Here is a 20,435-nt window from a genome sequence, read left to right as displayed (position 1 = left end):
GTGAACAAGTACAGAGAGTAGTTGTGAGAGTGTGATGGTATAGAGAGTTTGTAATATTGTTTATATAAAATAAAGCAATTATTATACTTGTATGTGAAGTGGTGTGGAGTGCGGGCGTGAGGTGTGTGGGTGTGTGTAGGGGTCTTGAGAGTGTGTTGTGTATGCATGTGAGTGTGAAAGGAGTTGTGTAGAATTGTAAGAGTGTTGAATGTGGTGTAAGGAAATATTGTAATAGTTAAATTCATATTTCGTGAATTATATTTGTATCATGTTTCCGCAAGATTCAACAATTGGTATCAGAGCCAGGTTGTCGGAGGCCATGCAAAGACAGTGGTCGGGGACCATTGTAAGTGAGTAGCCGGTCGGGGATTGTCGAGCCAAGAAGCGAAGAAGCGAAGGACATCGGAGTTCTGCCAGTGCACAATCTGGGATTGTGAAGTTGGTTGGTCCGGGACGAGGCTTACTTGGTATAGTGCAGGGCATTATTCTCAAGTCACAATGGCGGATTTCTCGAGTTCTGTGAACAGCATGGAGAAGCTCAACAACTTCAGTTATAATAATTGGAGTACCCGCATGCAGTATTATTTGCTTGGAAAAGATTTATGGGATATCGTTGGCGGGAGCAACACCACACCACCCACGAATGATAGCGAATTAAGAAAATGGAACATTAAATCAGGTAAGGCTTTTTACGTTCTTGCTGTAACTATTGAAGATGAACTATTGCAGCACATAAAGAGTGCGAAGACCCTAAAGGAGGCTTGGACAACTTGGCAGTGTTGTTTGCAAGGACAAACGATGCCAAGTTACAATGCCTGGAAAACGAGCTCCTCTCAATCTCGTAACAAAGCATGACAGTGAGTCAATATTTCTCTAAGGTTAAATCTATTTGTGAAGAAATTTCAAAATTAGATCCTTAGAATGCCATCTCTGAGACAAGAATGAGAAGAATAATAATTCATGGGTTAAGGCCGGAGTATAATGGTATTGTTACAGCCACCTGTGGATGGGCAAATGAGCCAACTCTAACTGAGTTGGAAAATATATTGGCTAATCAAGAGGCCTTAGATAAACAAATCCCTAAGGTCACAATTAAAGAGGATGAAAGTGCCCTCTTCAGTAATAAAAGAGGGTTCAAGTACCATAATAGAAATAGAGCAAGAGCAAGAGATGGCAAACGATGGAAAAATCATGGAGATTGGCGGAGGCAACCAAAAGAGAAGAGTTATCAGCCATCGGGAGCTCGTCAAGATTGCGACGACGACGACGATGAAGATAAGAGCAACAAAAGGCATAGCAAACGGTGTTACATCTGTGGCAAGGTAGGACATATTGCTAGATTCTGTTGGTACAGGCGGGAAGAAGGAAATGTCGTCACTTCCTACAAGAAGGAGATTGAAAGCGAAGAAGAATGGGACTTTCAAGCACCTATTGCAGTGAAGGAACGAGAAGAGCTTGCAACTGCTTGTATAATTGAGTTGGATAATTCGATAGGTTCTATCATGAACCCAAATAAGAGAAAGCCAAGGGAGAACTCGGAAAAAGCGACTAACAACGCCAACAAGAAGTTGTGAAAATAAATTGCAAGAGATGCAGGAGATGATAAAGAAACTGAAAGTTGAGAAGGCAAAAATGGAGAATATGATGAAAAAGAGGGACAAGATGCTGAGACAGAAGGATCGAGAGCTCAAGTAAAAAGAAAGGGAGCTAGAGAAGTTCCAATGTGAGTTCAAGAAGCTGTAGAAGCTTCAAGACTTCAAGCCCACTATGATGTTCCCAATTGGTCATATTGAGAGAGATATCAGACACATGAAGGAGAAAAAGAAAGGTTTCTTTGAGAAAAGGAGGCCATCTACACCCTACATCCTATGGTGCAAGGATCGGTGGAATAAAATTGATGAGAAGAAATTTTACGAGGAAAAGGTTCAAGAGGTCTACATTGAAGTGCTTCGGATGGGATTAAATCCGTTGAAGCATGAAATGAAAGTCACAAATGAGAGGCTGGATCGAATGAGTTCCAATCTCAAAATTCTTACAGGAGATATGTCGAATACGAAGACCGAATTAAGTGAGAAGAAGGAAAAGGAGACTAAAGGGTATAATGAATTGGCAATGCAAAAATTTAAGGATCACAAAATTCAATGAAAAGTCGCAACAAGAGAAGCAACTGAAGATGGAGCCATAAAGCCATCCACACATGAGGAAGCTTTGCAATATGCTGATTGGAGGAAGATAGTTGAAGAGTCCAAAAGCAATATCGGTATGGTTACTATATCTGAATTAAGAGAGAGTAGACGGTGAGGGGAAGTGTTAGAAAAAGCACCGCCTCTCTCTCTCTCTCTTTTTACTCGTCCAGATTTCTCTCTCTCTCTCCAGATAATTCCTCAGCCGCAATTGTTGACAAATGGGTCAACAAGTTGCAATAAAATAATAAGAAGAGGAGATATTTGGTGTGGGAAGTCGGTGAATGTGCCGACTTTACACCCTATAAATAGGGGCTCTTGCCTCTTGTGTGTGTACGTGTGTGTAGTGGTGCGGAGTGCGTGTGTGAGGTGTGTGGGTGTGTGTAGGGGTCTTGAAGTGTGTTGAGTAGAGTGTGCTGTGTATGCATGTGAGTGTGAGAAGAGTCGTGAAGAATTGTAAGAGTGCTGAATGTGGTGTAAGGAAATATTGTAATAGTTAAATTCATATTTCGTGAATTATATTTGTACCACGTTTCCGCAAGATTCAACAGAGGACATGGAAGCTTTACTTGTTTCCCCTTTTCTTGACAAGCAAAGTGAAGATGAGAGCGGACAGAATAGAAGTATAAGTGGGCGTATTGGTGAAGGCCCACTAGAACTCCTGGGATGCTTTACTTACATTACTTTGGTTCAGAATTCTGTGCACTTACTTTGACAAACTTCAAAAACCATTGAAGTCAGTTACTGGTCGATCTTAGTTTCGGAATATGGTACCGGTTTTATATCATAGCGACCAGCCCGTAAAGGAAATAATGGCACCCTCAATCGTCTAAGTAAGACATGACTTATAAGATCTGGAAGCCATTGGAATATCATTAAATGCTCGTAAAGAAATTCGAACTATGACATTCCTTTCATTAAACTGCACAGAAGTGGTAGCTTGGGGGAAGAACAGTCTCTTGTTACCTACCATCCGCGAACTATGTTCGGGAAAACAGGAAAACGGCACCAATGACATTAAATGGCCGAAGAGCTTATCGTTGATGTTGGAATGCTTATTTTTATCCTTTTTTGTGCAACGAATGAGTGCAATGCAACCAAGTAAGAGTTAAGAACTTTGGTATTGGGCAGCAAAGCTGAGGGGACATTGATAACAAGAATATTTTTGGGATGAAGATGGATATGGATAGTGTTCTCCGTCTGCAATCTAGATAACCAATTAAATCTTTTCAAGATATCATATTGTCGCAGAAGCAATGGTCTATGCTTGATCATACTGTTTTGTGTTAGGATTCAGCACACAATCATAAGAAAATTGAGAATAAAAGCGAGAAAGAAATTGATATAAGGTTTTATCCTAGTTCACCCTTCTTCAGCAGAAGATTTCACTATAATTAGCATATGGTACGTCTTTACGGCAACCATCAATTACAAGAGAAAGATCTTATTTTTGCTTAGTAGCTATTCATAAGTCCAATTTAAAATTACCAATAAAATATGAATTCAAACTATAGAAGCTCTGTCTCAGGAGGGCTGCTTTTGTGACTCTCACCTGGTCCTTGGGGAGGGGGACCCTATGCCTTCCTATCAATGGGAAGTGTGAAATGCATCTCAACACTATGGTGATACTAGATATTTTACTCCTTTTTCACAAGAAAAGTGAAGGAGAAATAGTACAAGGATGTAAAAGTCATTGAAGACCTCTTCCATCTCCGATGTCATACCCTCTTCAAGTTGGAGTAGAGGAATTCAAACAAATCACTGAGTCCTCGTAGTAGTTACGGGGAAGTTGATACTTGGACTCTAGAAGGATTCCACTTCTGGAGAGTTGGTAGTGCGTAGTGTAACTCCTTCAATAAACTATATCTCAAAATCGATGCACCCTTAATCATTGCATCATGTCTTATAAAGAAAGTGGAATTAAAACCTTCTTTTCATTAGGCTGCTGAGAAGTGGCAGCTTGGGAGAAGAACGGGATCTTATTTTTTGTCATATCCACGAACCGAGAGGAATGAGAAAAACCTACTAAAATTATCGTGTGACAAGCAAGAGCTGCATTAAATGATCAGAACATCAGGGATGAGTTTTACCACATATAATTACTAATGGTGCGTTTGTTCGAAGTAAAACTTCCTAATTAAGGAAAAATATATACTTTTTAGGAAATAATTTTTCAAGAAAATAGTTAATTTTCCTTTATTTATTGATATGTGACCAAAAGAATTTTATGTTGTTTGATCTCATTCAAAAAATTATTTCAATACATGACTTTATTTCAAGCCAAAAAAAAAGAAATTCTAATTTTAAAATATTTTTCTTTTTTTCTTTTCTTTTCTTTCATCTTCTTTTTCCTTCTTTGTCCGCTGGTTATTGAGTCTCGGTGACTGCCATAGGCAAGCTTGAGTAGCCTAGAGCTTGATGAACTCGGGCGACCTTGGTCTCATTGGGATTGGGCAAGCTGCGAGCTCAAGCTTGCCTAAATTGACTAACCCTCGAGGTTGTCGGCTTGCATTATGGCCTGTCGGTTGGCTATTGACCATCGCTGAGGCACGCAGCTGGCAAAGGAAGAAGGAGATAGGAAAGGAAAAAAAAAAAAAAAAAAAAAAAAAAAAAAAAAAGAAAAAGAATAGGAACAAATAAATCAATACAAAATTCGATTTTTAAAATAAAAATATTTAAAAATTCAAAATTAAAAAAAAATACTTTTATAAGAGGAAATATTTGATTAACCTAGGAGTCGAGCCCAAGCATTGAGGACCCATGAAAGGTCTTTATGGACTCGGGCCTAAGGGTTGAGACTAGAGTTTGACTATTGAGAACCCGAGCACAGCTTTTATGGACTCGAGTTTGGGGGCCGAAGTATCGGGTATGAGCACTAGGGGTTCGAGCTAGCCTTTATAGCATGGGCATGGGGACCCGAACGTGGGATCAATCACCCACAAACCTAAGCCCTTACCACTCCACCAACCACTTGGAGGCATTTTTAGTCTTTTTTCTGCTATTGAAACCTTGCACAAGATGTGCTCTTTACTTGGTTATCTTCTTTGAGTGGGGAAAAAGACTCGTAAAAGAAACGAAGAAGAAACGGTACAGGGATTCACAAAGACCATTTCAATATCAGGCAATATGCAACAAATAGCCAAGTCCTCGTAGTTGTTATAGAGCGATTCGTCTCTTGACTTGAGAAGGGCAAAATAGATAAAACCTTTTAAGACTTGGTAATCTACATGGAAATCTACTGACAAACTAAATACTGGGTCAAACATTTTTATCTATAAAGAGAGAACATGTTGCCACGCAAGTCCTCACTCTTCCCTCGAGCAATACTAGTCTGTGCAAGGATTAGAGATTGCGATCAAGGCCCTAACTCCTGTCCAGTGTCTACAACCACAATGAAGTTTCTGCCGATTAGCTTTCTCATCTTGGCTTTGGCCACTGCCACTGCTTTAGCTTACGACCCGAGTCCTCTCCAGGACATATGCGTGGCCACCGATGACCTGGAATCTGGAGGTTGGTCCTCAATTCTTGCATTAGTCATGTATTTCGTATCTAGCTTATGATGCCGAAACTGAAACACGAATTCTTTCTTTCATGCAGTATTTGTGAATGGAAAATTCTGCAAGGACTTGAAACAAGCCACGGCTGATGATTTCGTCTTTATGGGGCTTAGGAATCCTGGAAACACATCAAATCCGCTCGGATCAAAAGTCACACAGGCTTTCGTCTAGCAATTTCCAGGACTCAACACTCTTGGAATATCCATGGCTCGCATTGACTTTGCTCCTGGCAGCCTAAATCCTCCCCACACTCACCCTCGTGGCACTGAGGTTCTGGTCGTGGTGGAGGGTACGATACTCGTTGGCTTCGTCACGTCCGACCAATTAAACAACACTCTCTTCACAAAAGTCCCGTACAAGGGGGACGTGTTTGTGTTCCCTATTGGTCTCATTCACTTCCAGTTGAATATCGGAAACACATACGCGCTAGCCTTTTCCAGTTTGAGCAGCCAGAACCCTAGGCTCATTACCATTGCTAATGCTGTCTTCGAAGCAAAGGCACCAATTTCTGCTGATGTTCTCACCAAGGCCTTCCAATTGGACAAGAAGGTCGTTGACTATCTCGAGGCACAATTTTGGTATGACAACAACTAAATGAATCTATCGTTAGTTACACAAAATAATTGAATTATGCGACTTACTTGCTTAATCTTGTTTCCATAAACGGTTTCTCTAGACACATAACTAGACTATATACCATATGTATGATTGATTTTGAATAAAAGATTCTCTCTCTCTCTCTCTTTCTCTCTCTCATGACATGATCAGGATAATTAGATTCATACCTCAAATAAATGTCTATAAATGGGAAGAGCAATAAAATATGAATTCAAACTATAGAAGCTCCGGCTCAGGATGACTGCTTTTGTGACTCTCACCTGGTCATTGGGGAGGGGGACCCTATGCCTTCCTATCAATGGGAAGTGTGAACTACATCTCAACACTACGGTGATACTAGATATTTTACTCCTTTTCCACAAGAAAAGTGAAGGAGAAACAGTACAAGGATGTAAAAGTCATTGAAGACCTCTTCCATCTCCGATGTCATGCCCTCTTCAAGTCGAAGTAGAGGAATTCAAACAAATCACCGAGTCCTCGCAGTAGTAGTTATGGGGAAGTTGATACTTGGACTCTAGAAGGATTCCACTTCTGAAGAGTTGGTAATGCGTAGTGTAACTCCTTCAATAAACTATATCTCAAAATTGATGCACCCTTAATCATTGCATAAGTCATGTCTTATAAAGAAAGTGGAATTAAAACCTTCTTTTCATTAGGCTGTTGAGAAGTGGCAGCTTGGGAAAAGAATAGGATCTTATTTTTTGTCATCCATGAACCGTGCTCGGGAATGAGAAAAACCTTCTAAAAGTATCGTATGACAAACAAGAATCGTGTTAAATGATCAGAACATCATGGATGAGTTTTACCACATATAAATACAAATGGTGTGTTTGTGCAAAGTAAAACTTCATAATTAAGGAAAAAAAATATACTTTTTAGGAAATAATTTTTCAAGAAAATAGTTAATTTTCCTTTATTTATTGATATGTGACCAAAAACGTTTTATAGCGTTTGTTGTCATTCAGAAAATTATTTCAATTCATGACATTATTTCAAGCCAAAAAAGAAATTAGATTTTTTTTTTTAAATAATTTTTTTTTTTTTTTTTCATCTTCTTTTTCCTTCTCTATCTACTGGTCGTCGAGCCTCAATGACGGCCACGAGGCAAGCTTGAGTAGCCTAGAGCTTGATGAACTCGGGCGACCTCGACCTCGTCTGGATCGGGCAACTTGTGAGCTCAAGCTTGCCTAGATCGGCCAAGCCTCGAGGTCGTTGACCAGCATTATGGCAGGTTGGTTGGCTATTGACCATCACTGAGGCACGCGGCTGGCGGAGGAAGAAGGAGATAGGGAAGGAAAAGAAAAGAGAAAGAAGAAAAGAAAAAGAATAGAAAAAAAAATCAATAAAAAAAAATCTTTTTAAAATAAAAAATATTTTTATAAGAGGAAATATTTGATTAACCAAGGACTCGAGCCCAAGCACCGAGGACCCGTGCACGGTCTTTGTAGACTAAGGTCAAAGGGTTGAGACTAAAGTTTGACCATTGAGGACCTGAGCATGGCTTTTATGGACTCGAGTTTGGGTGCAGAAGCATCAAGTACGAGCAATAGGGGTTTGGGCTAGGCCTTTATAGCTAGGGCATGGGTGCCAGGGGCCTAAGCTCGAGCACTAGGGTCTCGGACTCGGCCTTGATGAACTCGTTTTTGGCGGCCGAGAGACCTAGTCCTAAATGCTAGGTTTTGAGAATCAACCTTGTGGTTTCACACCTAAATATAGATTTTTGAGTTCCAGCGCTCATAACTAGTCATATTTTGGAAAACATTTTTCAGTTCTTTTAAAGAAAAAATTATTTTCAAGAGTTTGGGATTTGGTAGGAAAACATTTTCCATTGACTCATTTTCCTAAGCGAAATGAACATTGAATAATGAGAAATATGTTTTTCTTGGAAATGTTGTTTGCGAAACAAAGACCGTATCAACTTTTGTGCCGCAAAAGAGTGCATTTCTAGCAAATGTTAAAAACTATGGTACTCCATACTGAAAACGATTGTTTTTTATACTATTTCTAAAAGCAGCATGAATATTTTCAAGATGAAGAAGCCTAAGGAATGTGTTCTTTCGCAATCTAGATACTTTCAGTCCCTTTTTTTTTTTTTTTTTAATAATGACTCGGACTCCCGCACCAGTTGCATTACAAGGGCCTCACCGGTTAGGCGCCAACCTGAGGAGAACTAGCCCGGCCCCATAGACTAGCCTCCACGTAAGTCAAGGGTATTGTAAGATGGAAGGCAAAGGGACTCAACCTTGGGATCAATCACCAACAAACCTAAGTCCTTACCACTCCACCAACCCCTTGAAAGCATTTTCAGTCTTTTTTAAGCTATTAAAACCTTGCACAAGATGTGCTCTTTACTTGGTTATCTTCTTTGAGTGGTGAAAAGAATCGTAAAAAAAACGAAGAAGAAACGGTACAAGGATTCACAATGACCATTTAAATATCAGGCAATATCCAACAAATCGCCAAGTCGTCGTAGTTGTTATAGGGTGATTCATCTCTTGACTTGAGAAGGGCAAAATAGATAAAACCTTTAACGACTTGGTAATCTACATGAAAACCTACTGACACACTAAATACTGGGTCAAACATTTTTATCTATAAAGAGAGAGCGTGTTGCCACGCAAGTCCTCACTCTTCCCTCAAGCAATACTAGTCTGTGCAAGGATTAGAGATTGCCATCAAGGCCCCAACTCCTGTCCAGTGTCTACAACTACAATGAAGTTTCTGCCGATTAGCTTTCTCATCTTGGCTTTGGCCACTGCCACTGCTTTAGCTTACGACCCGAGTCCTCTTCAGGACATATGCCTGGCCACCAATGACCTGGAATCTGGAGGTTGGTCCTCAATTCTTGCATTAGTCATGTATTTCGTATCTAGCTTATGATGCCGAAACTGAAACACGAATTCTTTTTCTCATGCAGTATTTGTGAATGGAAAATTCTGCAAGGACCCGAAACAAGCCACGGCTGATGATTTCGTCTTTATGGGGCTTAGGAATCCTGGAAACACATCGAATCCGCTCGGATCAAAAGTCACACAGGCTTTCGTCCAGCAATTTCCAGGACTCAACACTCTTGGAATATCCATGGTTCGCGTTGACTTTGCTCCTGGCGGCCTAAATCCTCCCCACTTTCACCCTCGTGGCACTGAGGTTCAGATTGTGGTGGAGGGTACGCTACTCGTTGGCTTCGTCACGTCCAACCAATTAAACAACACTCTCTTTACAAAAGTCCTGTACAAGGGGGACGTGTTTGTGTTCCCTATTGGTCTCATTCACTTCCAGTTGAATATCGGAAACACATATGCGCTATCCATTTCCAGTTTTAGTAGCCAGAACCCTGGGCTCATTACCATTGCTAATGCTGTCTTCGGAGCGAAGCCACCTATTTCTGCTGATGTTCTCACCAAGGCCTTCCAACTAGACAAGAAGGTCGTCGAGTATCTCGAGGCGCAGTCTTGGTATGACAACAACTAAATGAATCTATCATTAGTTACACAAAATAATTGAATTATGCGACTTACTTGCTTAATCTTGTTTCTATAAGTGGTTGCTCTAGACACATAACTAGACTACTTACCACATGTATGGTTGATTTTGAATAAAAGATTGTTATCTCTCTAGTGGTTGCTCTAGACACGTATCTAGACTATGTACCACATGTATGATTGATATTGAATAAAATACCGTTCTCTCTCTCTCTCTCTCTCTCTCTCTCTCTCTCTCTCTCTCTCTCTCTCTCTCTCTCATGATCAGGATAACCGGATTCATTCCTCAACTAAATGTCTATAAATGGGAAGAGCAATAACATTAAACTATGTAAAATTTGAAACTTGAGACGATATCACCTTATATTAAGTATCGATTCCCATAGGAACGGAATTTGTACTCTAGAAAAAGGGTATCATGAAAAGAATGTCCAACCCTATTAAATAGTCTTAATTGAAATAATCTTGTGATTGGTTTAAGAGACTGTTATGATATATCATCAGGGCTATCGTTTTTACATCCGGCCCTCAGGTGGCCAATAAGAAAGAAGAGCAGCTTTATTTCCATTATTATCCTTGGGGTGTTGAATTCAGGTTTGATAAGTTACAGTCGGTGGCCTTTCTCATTTTATAACCCACGTACCAAATTCTACAGATAACTTTTCTTTTTCATTAATATAGCCAAAAAGAAAATCTTTCCTGCGGTCATTTTCCATCTACGGTCGAAATATTGGGTTGAAACCTCATAAGCTCAGTTGGATAATTTTTTCCAGGGATGTCGTGGCTTACAATGTCATTTATAAATGTGTATGCATTGACAAAGTCAAAACATTGAATAAAATATGGATGGCATTGATCTCTTTCGCGAAGTAATCGATTTCACAATCTCAAGTAGACCATCGATGACCATAACGGGGAAATGTGAGGACATGAGTGCGTTACTTCCTGCGCCCCTGTTTTGACAATTTCCAGAAGAACTGGAAAGCTAAGTTGCTTCTCAACCTTAGCTTGGAATGATCTAAGACTACATGGCAATTGGACCGAAAACAAACTTATACATATCATAGAGATGGACATGAGTCTGATCGAAATCAATGGGTAATTCCTGCTTATTATGCAGCAGAAATATTCTCGATCACACATCAAGACGAACCAGCAGATAAAACAGAACATAGTGGCATAATTATCTGAGTTTGGTGTAGGGACTCGGGTTCGGTTCTCATGATGAGTCCATGTTATAATTCTCAACTTTTCCCTCAACTGGTGTTTTTCCTTCTCGCTCCGGTTGCATGGAAGCTTAGAGAAGGGAAACTTGCAGATCGACACGCTGTAATTTTACGAGACAAGTCGATCAGTTCTCCATGTCTGATGACCTAAATCTGAAGATGCAAGACCCCGGCAAGCAAATTGACCATGTCTCTTCATCAAGCCAAAAGTTTACCCACTGGACAGGAGACATTCTTCAATACTCCAAATTAGTAATAACCAGCATCTCTGTCCTCCAGTGAAAGTAATTGCGGTGGCGTGGGCAACTGGATCAGCCTCAAAATGATCATTGAAATGCTGTTGTCAACTTATAGAGCACTATGTCCCGAATCCACACTCAGCATTGTCATCAAAATGAATGCTTTGTGCTGCCCAGTTGATGACTTGTTTCATAGTTCGAATTCTGCGTATATGTGAAAACTGTTTCCCAAGCAATTCAGTGGGAGCACTTAGGATTCATCTACCCTGTTCAAAGTACGAAAGAAACGGAATGTGTTTTCTATAGTGGCCTTTCGTTGAAATGCCTGGTTGAAGGCCGAACTAACCTGCTCTCAATGTCAGGTGAATTTGTTTTCCTCAAGGATGACCCATCACATGGTATTTCTCAAGCCATGGGGGTGCGGAATGAGCCCACGCTCAAACCTGCAGTAAGGTGCATGCGTGTTTGTAGGACACGATCTAAACCTTGAATGAGATAAGCTCAGCATCGCCCTATCTTGATGCTATCAACATTATAGCTTCAATAAGAATACAAATGGCTACTAGAGATATATGAGGACACGGATGCTTTACTTGTTTCCCCTTATTTTGATAAGTAAAGTGAAGATGAGAGCGGACGGAGTGGGCGTATAGGTGAAAGCCCACTAGAACTACTGGGATGCTTTACTTACATTACTTTGGTTCAGAATTCTGTGCACTTACTTTGACAAACTTCAAAAACCATTGAAGTCAGTTCCTGCTCGATCCTAGTTTCGGAACACGGTACTGGTTTAATATCTTAGCAACCAGCCCATAAAAGAAATAAGGGCACCCTTAATCGTCTAAGTAAGACATGACTTATGAGCTCTGAAAGCCATTGGAATATCATTAAATGCTCGTAAACAAATTCGAACTATGACATGCCTTTCATTAAACTGCACAGAAGTGGCAGCATGGGGGAAGAACAGTCTCTTATTACCCACCATCCGTGAACTATGCTCGAGAAAACAGGAAACAGGCACCAATGACATTAAATGGTCAAAGAGATCGTTTATGCAGGAATGCTTATTTTTATCCATTTTTGTGCAATGAAAGAGTGTAATGCAACCAAGTAAAAGTTAAGAACTTTGGTATTGGGCAACAGAGATGGGGGCACATTGATAACAAAAAATTTTCAGGATGAAGATGAATATGGATTGTGTTCTCCTCCTGCAATCTAGATAACCAATTCAATCTTTTCGAGATATTAGATTGTCACAGAAGCAATGGTCTATACTAGATCATGTTGTTTTGTGTTAGGATTCAGCGCACAATCATTAGGGGTGAGCATCGGTCTAAGGTCAACTTTCAACCGACCCTAGACCAGCCCAACCCTACTAGTCCTGGCCCAGTTTCTCGGGGGACTGGGTCGGTTCTTGGTCTTGAGATCCTTGGACCAGCACTATGTGGGTTTGTTCTCAATTTTAGGAGTTTAGGGTCAATCAAACTTGGACCAACCTTGACTGTATATAATATATATAATATATCTAAAATATATTTATATATTATATATCTTATATATGATTTATAACGCTTTTACTTATGGTGTTATGGGTATTATTAATAGATGATTACAGAAACTTCACATCTTATCTCATATCTCTATAAGCGGTCTTAATCGTTTTTATGATTTCTTGCTTTTGGCGAGTGTGGAATTTCTATTGTTGCCTTATCTTAAATTTATTGAATAGGTATTGGTATTTATAGTTTGATTGCACAATGCTGCATTATCAATAGATATGTAATTTGAAATGGTAGATTTGCCTTTTTAGAGACTACAAAAAATGAAACAAAAAAATTATTGGTTGATCTCGGATTGATCTTGGAACTGGACTAAACCCATTGGGTTGGTCTGGTTCTCGGTCTTGAGCTCAACATGGTTGGTCCTTGGTCTCAACAATTGTGGCCCAATATTATGCATGTTGGTCCTAGGATTAGGGGATGGACTAGCTCAACCCGGACCATACTCGCCCCTAGCAATAGTATGGAAATTGAAAATTAAAGTGAAAGAGAAATCAACATAAGGTTTTATCCTAGTTCACCCTACAATAGAGCTACATTTAGCAGAGGATTTCACAATAATTAGCATATGGCATGTTTCTATAACAACCATCAATTACAAGAGAAAGATATTATTTTTGCTGGGTAGCTATTCATAAGCCCAAGTTAAAACTATCAATAAAATATGAACTCCAACTATAGAACCTCTAGCTCGAGAGCACTGCCCCTGCGGCTCTCACCCAATCATTGGGGAAAGGGATGCCATGCCTTCTTATCCGTAGGAAGTATGAACCGCACCCTAAAACTATGCTGATACTAGAGAGTTTACCCTTTTTTTTCACGAGAAAGTGAAGGAGAAATAGTATAAGGACATAAAAGTCATCGAAGACCACTTCCACCTCCGATGTCATGCCTTCTTCAAGTTGGAGGAGAGGAATTCAAACAAATCACCGAGTCCTCGTAGTTGTTATGGCGAAGTTCATACTTGGACTCGGGGATGGTAAAAAAGATTCCACTTCTGAAGAGTTGGTAATGTGCAGTGTAACTCCTTCAATAAACTATATCTCAAAATAAGTGCACCCTTAATCATTACGTAAGTCATGTCTTATAAAGAAAGTGGAATTAAAACCTTTTCATTAGGCTGTTGAGAAGTGGCAGCTTGGGAGAAGAATAAGATTTTATTTTTTGTCATCCACGAACCGTGCTTAGAAAGAGAAAAACCTACTAAAAGTATCATATGACAAACAAGAAAAATTGGGTTCAATTGATCAAAGCATCAGGGATGAGCTTATCACATAGGTGCGTTTATTTGAAGTAAAACTTCATAATTAAGTAAAAAAATATACTTTTAGGAAATAATTTTTCAAGAAAATGATTAGTTTTCTTTTATTTATTGTTATGTGACCGAAAATGTTTTATGGTGTTTGATCTCATTCAGAAAATTATTTCAATTCATGATTGTATTTCAAGCCAAAAAAGAAATTTGAATTTTTAAATATTTTTTGTTTTTATTTTTCGTTTCTTTTCTTTCATCTTCTTTTTCTTCTCTGTCCACCGGTCATTGAGCCTCGGTGATGGCTATAGGCAAGATCGAGTAGCGTGGAGCTTGATGACCTCAAGCAACCTCAGCCTTGTCGAGATCGGGCAAGCTACGAGCTCAAGCTTGCCTAGATTGATTGAGCCTCGAGGTTGTCAACCCGTGTTATGGCTGGTTGGCTGGGTACTGACCATCGTTGAGGCACGTGGCTGGCGGAGGAAGAAGGAGATAGGAAAAGAAAAGAAAAGAAAAGAGAAAAGAAGAAAATAAAAGAAAAAGAAAAAAATGGCAAAAAATAAATCAATAAAGAAATTGATTTTTAAAATAAAAATAACTAAAAATTCATTTTTTAATTTTTTTTATAAGAAGAAATATCTTATTAACCAAGGACTCAAGCCCATGCACAGTCTTTGTGAACCCGAGCCTAGGGTTTGAGATCAGAGTTCGACCATTGAGGACCCAAGCATGGCTTTTATGGATTGGATTTTGGGTGCTGAAGCATTAGGTACTAGTACTAGGGGTTCGGGCTTAGCCTTTATAGAACAAGGCATGGGTGCCAGGGGCCTAGGCTCGAGTGTTGGGGTCCTAGGCTTAGCCTCAATCGACTTGAGCTTTACCGTTGAGAGACCTAGTCCTAAATGCTGGGTTCCAAGAATCAACTTTGTGGTTTTGTGCTCAAGCAAAGAGTTTTGAATTTGAGTACCGATAACTACTAATATTTTGGAAAACATTTTCAAGCCCTTTTAAAGAAGAAAATCATTTTTTTTGAATTTAAGTTTTGGCAGAAAAATCTTTTCCATCGACTAAAACATTTTCTCTTGGCTCATTTTTCTAAGCGAACCAAACCTTTTCCATTAGCTAGCCTCAATATAAGTCAAGGATATTGTAAGATGGAGGGTAGAGGGACTCAAACTTGGGATCGATCACCCACAAGCCAAAGCCCTTACCACTCCACCAACCCCTTGGAGGCGACGCAGTTTCACTCTTTTTCGGCTATTAAAACCTTGCACGAGATGTACTCTTTACTTGGTTATCTTCTTAGAGTGGGGAAAAGAGTCGTCAAAGGAACGAAGAAGAAATGGTACGAGGATTCTCAAAGACCATTTCCATATCAGCCAAGATACAACAAATCACCAAGTGGTAGTAGTTGTTATAGGGTGATTCATCTCTTGACTTGAGAAGGGCAAAATAGATAAAACTTTTTAAGACTTGGTAATCTAAATGGAAACACTAAATATTGGGTCAAACATTTTTTTCTATAAAGAGAGAGCATGTTGCCATGCAAGTCCTCACTCTTCCCTCAAGCAATACTAGTCTGTGCAAGGATTAGAGATTGCGATCAAGGCCCTAACTCCTGTCTAGTGTCTACTGATATTGCTAGTATAAACACCTAGAGGGGGGGTGAATAGGCGCATAAACAATTTGTCGATATACGGAAGCAATTCTTAACAAATTGAAATACGATCAAGGTAGGAAGAGAGAAATTGGAACACAGGATTTATAGTGGTTCAGCTTTTCCAAGCCTACGTCCACTCTTTTCCGCACTGACAGCCCACCGGCTGGATTTCACTATGATCAAAAAAGTAGTTACAGCACAGCTTTGCCTTGATTCCATTCCACAGTGTAGATGTACTGCCACACCTCCTCAAGGTCTCTCACAAATATAGACTCTCTTTTGTATACAAGTATTCGCTCAAAGGATTTATCTAAACAAATAGGAGCTTCAGACTTTGGAATTTTTCTATCGCGCACTTCCTCGAACAACTAAGGACGTCTTCCTTATATACTCCTTTATGCCATCATACCCGTTGGCACTTACCAAAGGAATTCCTCCAATCTACCCATTGGACGGAATCAATTAGGAAGATCATTCGAGCTATTAAAGGAACGTGTTGATAGCCCATCAATCTGTTCGCCCATACAATCGGGATCTCGGTTTCCATAAGTAGAACATTCCAATAATATTTAGACAATCATCGAATCTTCAGTCATTGAATCAAATTTGATCAATCAAAGGATTACGATACGTCTTCTCCAGCCATGAGATCTTCTCCAGATGATAAGGTTAAATCTGAGCAAAACATTCAGTTCGGGATAATCTTTCTTCAACGGATCGTGGACTGTCAATGAGGATAGACTTTGAGTCTTGAGTCTCGGCTGTCCGGAAGTCTTAAGACTTTAACCAACGAGTCGCTGACCTTCGAGACTAGACGATGGAAACGTTTTGTCAACTTCAAAACTCTTCACGAGGATTTCTCCAACAATCTCCCCCTTTTTGATGGTGACAAAACCTTCCTGCAGATTTGGATAACTTTGACTGCAAAACATTTCTCAATCACATATGCATATCTTATAGAAATAAATGGCTAATAGAATAACACTAGAATCTGCAACCACAGAAAATAGGTTAGTCCAGTAAATGATTAAGCCATTCATAAGATATCAATATTGATCAATAAAAGCAGTAAAGTCAAGTCCAAGTCTAGGCAGTTCTTGTCCAGACACAAAACAAAGTCAAAGTCTGTCAAAAACAAACAGACAGTTAAACACAATCCAACAAACAATTAAAAAAGATTGAAAGTTTTCAAATCATGCATCTCTCCCCCTTTTTGTCATCATTTAAAAAGGATGAGATGAAATCAAGATTGCTTGGGAACACGGACAAGCTGGAAATCTTCCATAGGCGAACAATGCCTTCCGGCCTTTTAAAGTCTTCCTTGGTGTACAACCTCCTCACTCTTGGCATTGGCCTGATTCGAATAGAGAGGGCTTGCATCTTTTCATTTAATGAACAGGAAGAAGCTTGACCTTCATTCTTCAAGCTTTGAACTTCGAATCCCAAGGCATAAATCTGACCTTTCATCTCCAAGAGAATATCCATGATTCTGCGAAAATCTGCTCCATTATCAGTCTGAGTACTTGCTTCGGCTCGATTTGGAGTATAAGCAGACGATGGTGGATCAGCATAATCTCGCAGGTTTGGTGATGAAGCTTCATGACCTTCTTCTGGAAATTGAGATGCATAAACATCTTCTGGGTCTGCAGGCGAGCGACTGACTCCTTCACTTGCATCTGGATGTGAAGACGTCACTCCTTTCTCCTGATCTCCCCCTGTTTCCATGCCTACAGGTGGAGAAGAGATTTCCTAAGGTTCTCCTTCTTCTCTTCTTTCTTCTTCAGATCTTTCTTTCTCTGCTTCTTGCTTTGCTTCTCTTTCTCCTTCTTCCTTCTCCTCTGCTTCTTTCGTCTTTTGTTCCGATTCTTTCTGTGGAACAGGACGACCTAAATTCCTCAAAGCCATTGCAGAGATTGTGATGTCTTCGCCATCATCTTCATCCTCAACAAGGAGAGCTCTTCTTTTCTTTGATGAAGCAGCCATGGGCTCCTTCCCTTTTCTCTTAGCAGCAGAAGAGAATTGATGAGATTTGGTAGGAGTCTTCTCCTTGAATTTCTCCAATTCCTTGCTCGGTTCCTTGAGACGCATTTTGGTTACCATTTTCAGTCCTACCACCATATGATCGCATGATCGAACACAAAAGATTTGCGGAGGCTGAATATTCGAGATGTCTCGAATAACTTCGTAACAAGGCTTGGGTAAGGGAGTTGACCTCTGTCCTTCATCACTTTGCTCTATACATATGAAACATAACAGTATGAGGGAGAGAAAACTTCTTACCACAGAGGATGGCATACATCAACTTTGCCTCAGAACTTGACACATCAGTTTTGGAAGTTGATTTCGGCCGAAGGCAATTGATCACAATTTTGTGAAGCAAGATGTTGAATGCATTCATCCGTGAGTAAGTGATCTTCTCATCCGTTCTCCTATCCTTCACCAGTTCAAGTGTAGCCCCAGCAATGGAAACTTTGATTGGTTGATATCTGCCTCTCTCAACTTCTAGCACATCTGCCAGCATATTCATATCCACAACATAGTCTTGTTCTTTAACACTGAAGGAGAATCTATTCGCATCCAAAAAGCTAAGATTTGAATAGAAATATGTAGTCAATTCAGTATAAGCCTCAGTAGAGTCAGAGCAAAACTTTTCAAGTTGAAGATAACTGAACTTTTCCCTCAAGTTCACTTTCACAACATCCAGAAAATCAAAGTCCACACTTCTAGGGTTTATTACCCCACGCTTCAGCAATTTCGAGTACGATGATCCTTTTGTTCCTTTGATCTGAACAAATCTCCCTTTTTCCTTGAATTTCAGCCGCAATACCCATTTTCGGTTGAAATAGATTGAACAGATTGTCATCATCATTCCCATCTACGGGATTCGGCCCCCGATCACGAGGATCACTTGGGATATTCGCAAAGGTTTCCTCACCCACCCCTTTACGATCGATTCCCAAACTTTCCATTTTTCAGAAAGATATATTCGTTCCTATATCCTTTGTCTCTAAGAAACTCATCAACATAGTTCAAAGGAGTACGAATTCCTTTTAAGGCACGATATAGCTTGTAAATAAAAGCGGGCTTTTGAACTCTTACGGGTCTGCCTCCTCGATGATTTCTTCGATGCGATCAACAACGCCTTGAGGACTAGATGGTGGAGAATGACGCCTGCTAAGAATGTTGTGGGCTCGATTGCTGATCCGGGAGTAACTTCATCTTCAGTAAGATCGAAGTGCGTAGGCCCCTCACTCATTCTCTGTGGTCCCCCGCTTTGCGATTCTTGACGACTTTCGTGAAGAAGACATCTTTAACGGTGTTTGGAAGTTTCCTTGCTTGACTTTCTCAGAAAAGATGACAACTTTTTGAAGATTTAGCGAAGAAGACAAACGGGAATGGAGGATCGATGCTTTCTAGGGTTTTTGAGAGAGAGTAGAAAAGTGAAGAGAAATCGACAGTGCTCGTTGGGTTAAAAAGAAGAGTAAACAAACCGTCACAAAGGAAATAAAAATATGCCTTTTCAAAATAACTGTCTTTATCCGCATAAAAATAGTTATTTCAAAAATAACTTCCCTTTTGAAAATGAATCGATGCAATATTTATGTTAATTAAATATAACAACAATTTAAACACAAGTCGATGATCGTACCTTTTCAAGATAAGATTGGAGAGAGAAAGACTTACGGATCGAAGGTCGAGCCAAGACAAGTAGATAAAGTCTTGTAAGCTCGAGTCCGAAAGTCTTTAGACTTTGATATCCTCATACCTCAAAATGTTGAGTCTGGACCGTATAGACTCAAATTGATTTTCTCCAAAGGCTTTGTGAATATATCCGCCGTTGATTCTTTGAGTCAACAAATTGAATTGAAACATCTCCATTTTGAACATGGTCTCTTATAAAGTGATGTCGAATCTCTATATGCTTTGCTCTTGAGTGGAGAATTGGATTTTGGTGAGGTTGATAGCGTTGGTGTTGTCGCAATTAATCTCCGTGCATGAGTCTTCAATTTCAAAGTCTCTTAGCTGTTGTTTTATCCATAGAATTTGTGAACAGCAGCTTCCAAGAGCTACATACTCGCTTACGTTGTTGAAAGAGACACGGTGCTTTGTTTCCTTGAAAACCAAGACACCGTCCCGCTTCCAAGCAAGCGGCAAGTTCTTGAAGTGCTCTTTCTATCAACTCGCAACCGGCCAGATCTGCGTCCCCGAATATCCCGGAAGATTAAAGTCTCCCTTCTTAGGATACCAAAGACCGATGCTTGATGATGAAGCGACGTATTTAATGATGCGTTTCGCAGCACCGAGATGAGATTCTCTAGGATCGATTGAAACCTAGCACATATGCAAACACTCAACAAAATATCAGGTCTAGAGGCGTAAGATAAAGAAGTGATCCAATAATGCTCTGTACTGCTTTTGATCAACTTTCTTCCCTTCTTCATCTTTGTCTATCTTTAAAGAACTTGACATTGGAATGTCGACCTTTTTGCAATTCTCCAGTCCAAACCTTTTGACAAGATCATTCACATATTTTTCTTGATAAATAAAAGTTCCTTCCTTCAATTGTTTTATTTGAAGACCAAGAAAGAATGTTAATTCTCCCATCATACTCATTTCAAACTCATCCCGCATAGACTTAGAAAATTTCTTGCAGATTCT

The 20,435-nt window shown here is 39.8% G+C and overlaps 1 protein-coding gene and 1 pseudogene across 1 annotated transcript; both read left to right on the top strand.

The window, feature by feature from the left end:
* The first annotated feature begins 5,508 nt into the window (after nt 1–5,508).
* On the top strand, nt 5,509–6,334 carry LOC108953891 (annotated as a pseudogene).
* Nucleotides 6,335–8,992: 2,658 nt separating this feature from the next.
* On the top strand, nt 8,993–10,051 carry LOC104438525 (germin-like protein subfamily 1 member 7). Its single transcript, XM_010051688.3, has 2 exons — nt 8,993–9,188; nt 9,276–10,051. The coding sequence occupies exons 1-2, from the start codon at nt 9,071–9,073 to the stop codon at nt 9,827–9,829; spliced, it is 672 nt and encodes a 223-aa protein (XP_010049990.2). The 5' UTR covers nt 8,993–9,070; the 3' UTR covers nt 9,830–10,051.
* The last annotated feature ends 10,384 nt before the right edge of the window (nt 10,052–20,435 follow it).

This window comes from Eucalyptus grandis, chromosome 3 (genome assembly GCF_016545825.1).
Source record: "Eucalyptus grandis isolate ANBG69807.140 chromosome 3, ASM1654582v1, whole genome shotgun sequence".
In the NCBI taxonomy this organism is placed as follows: domain Eukaryota; kingdom Viridiplantae; phylum Streptophyta; class Magnoliopsida; order Myrtales; family Myrtaceae; genus Eucalyptus; species Eucalyptus grandis.
Note: the sequence above shows the minus strand (reverse complement) of the source record. Positions and strands in the feature narration are given on the sequence as shown.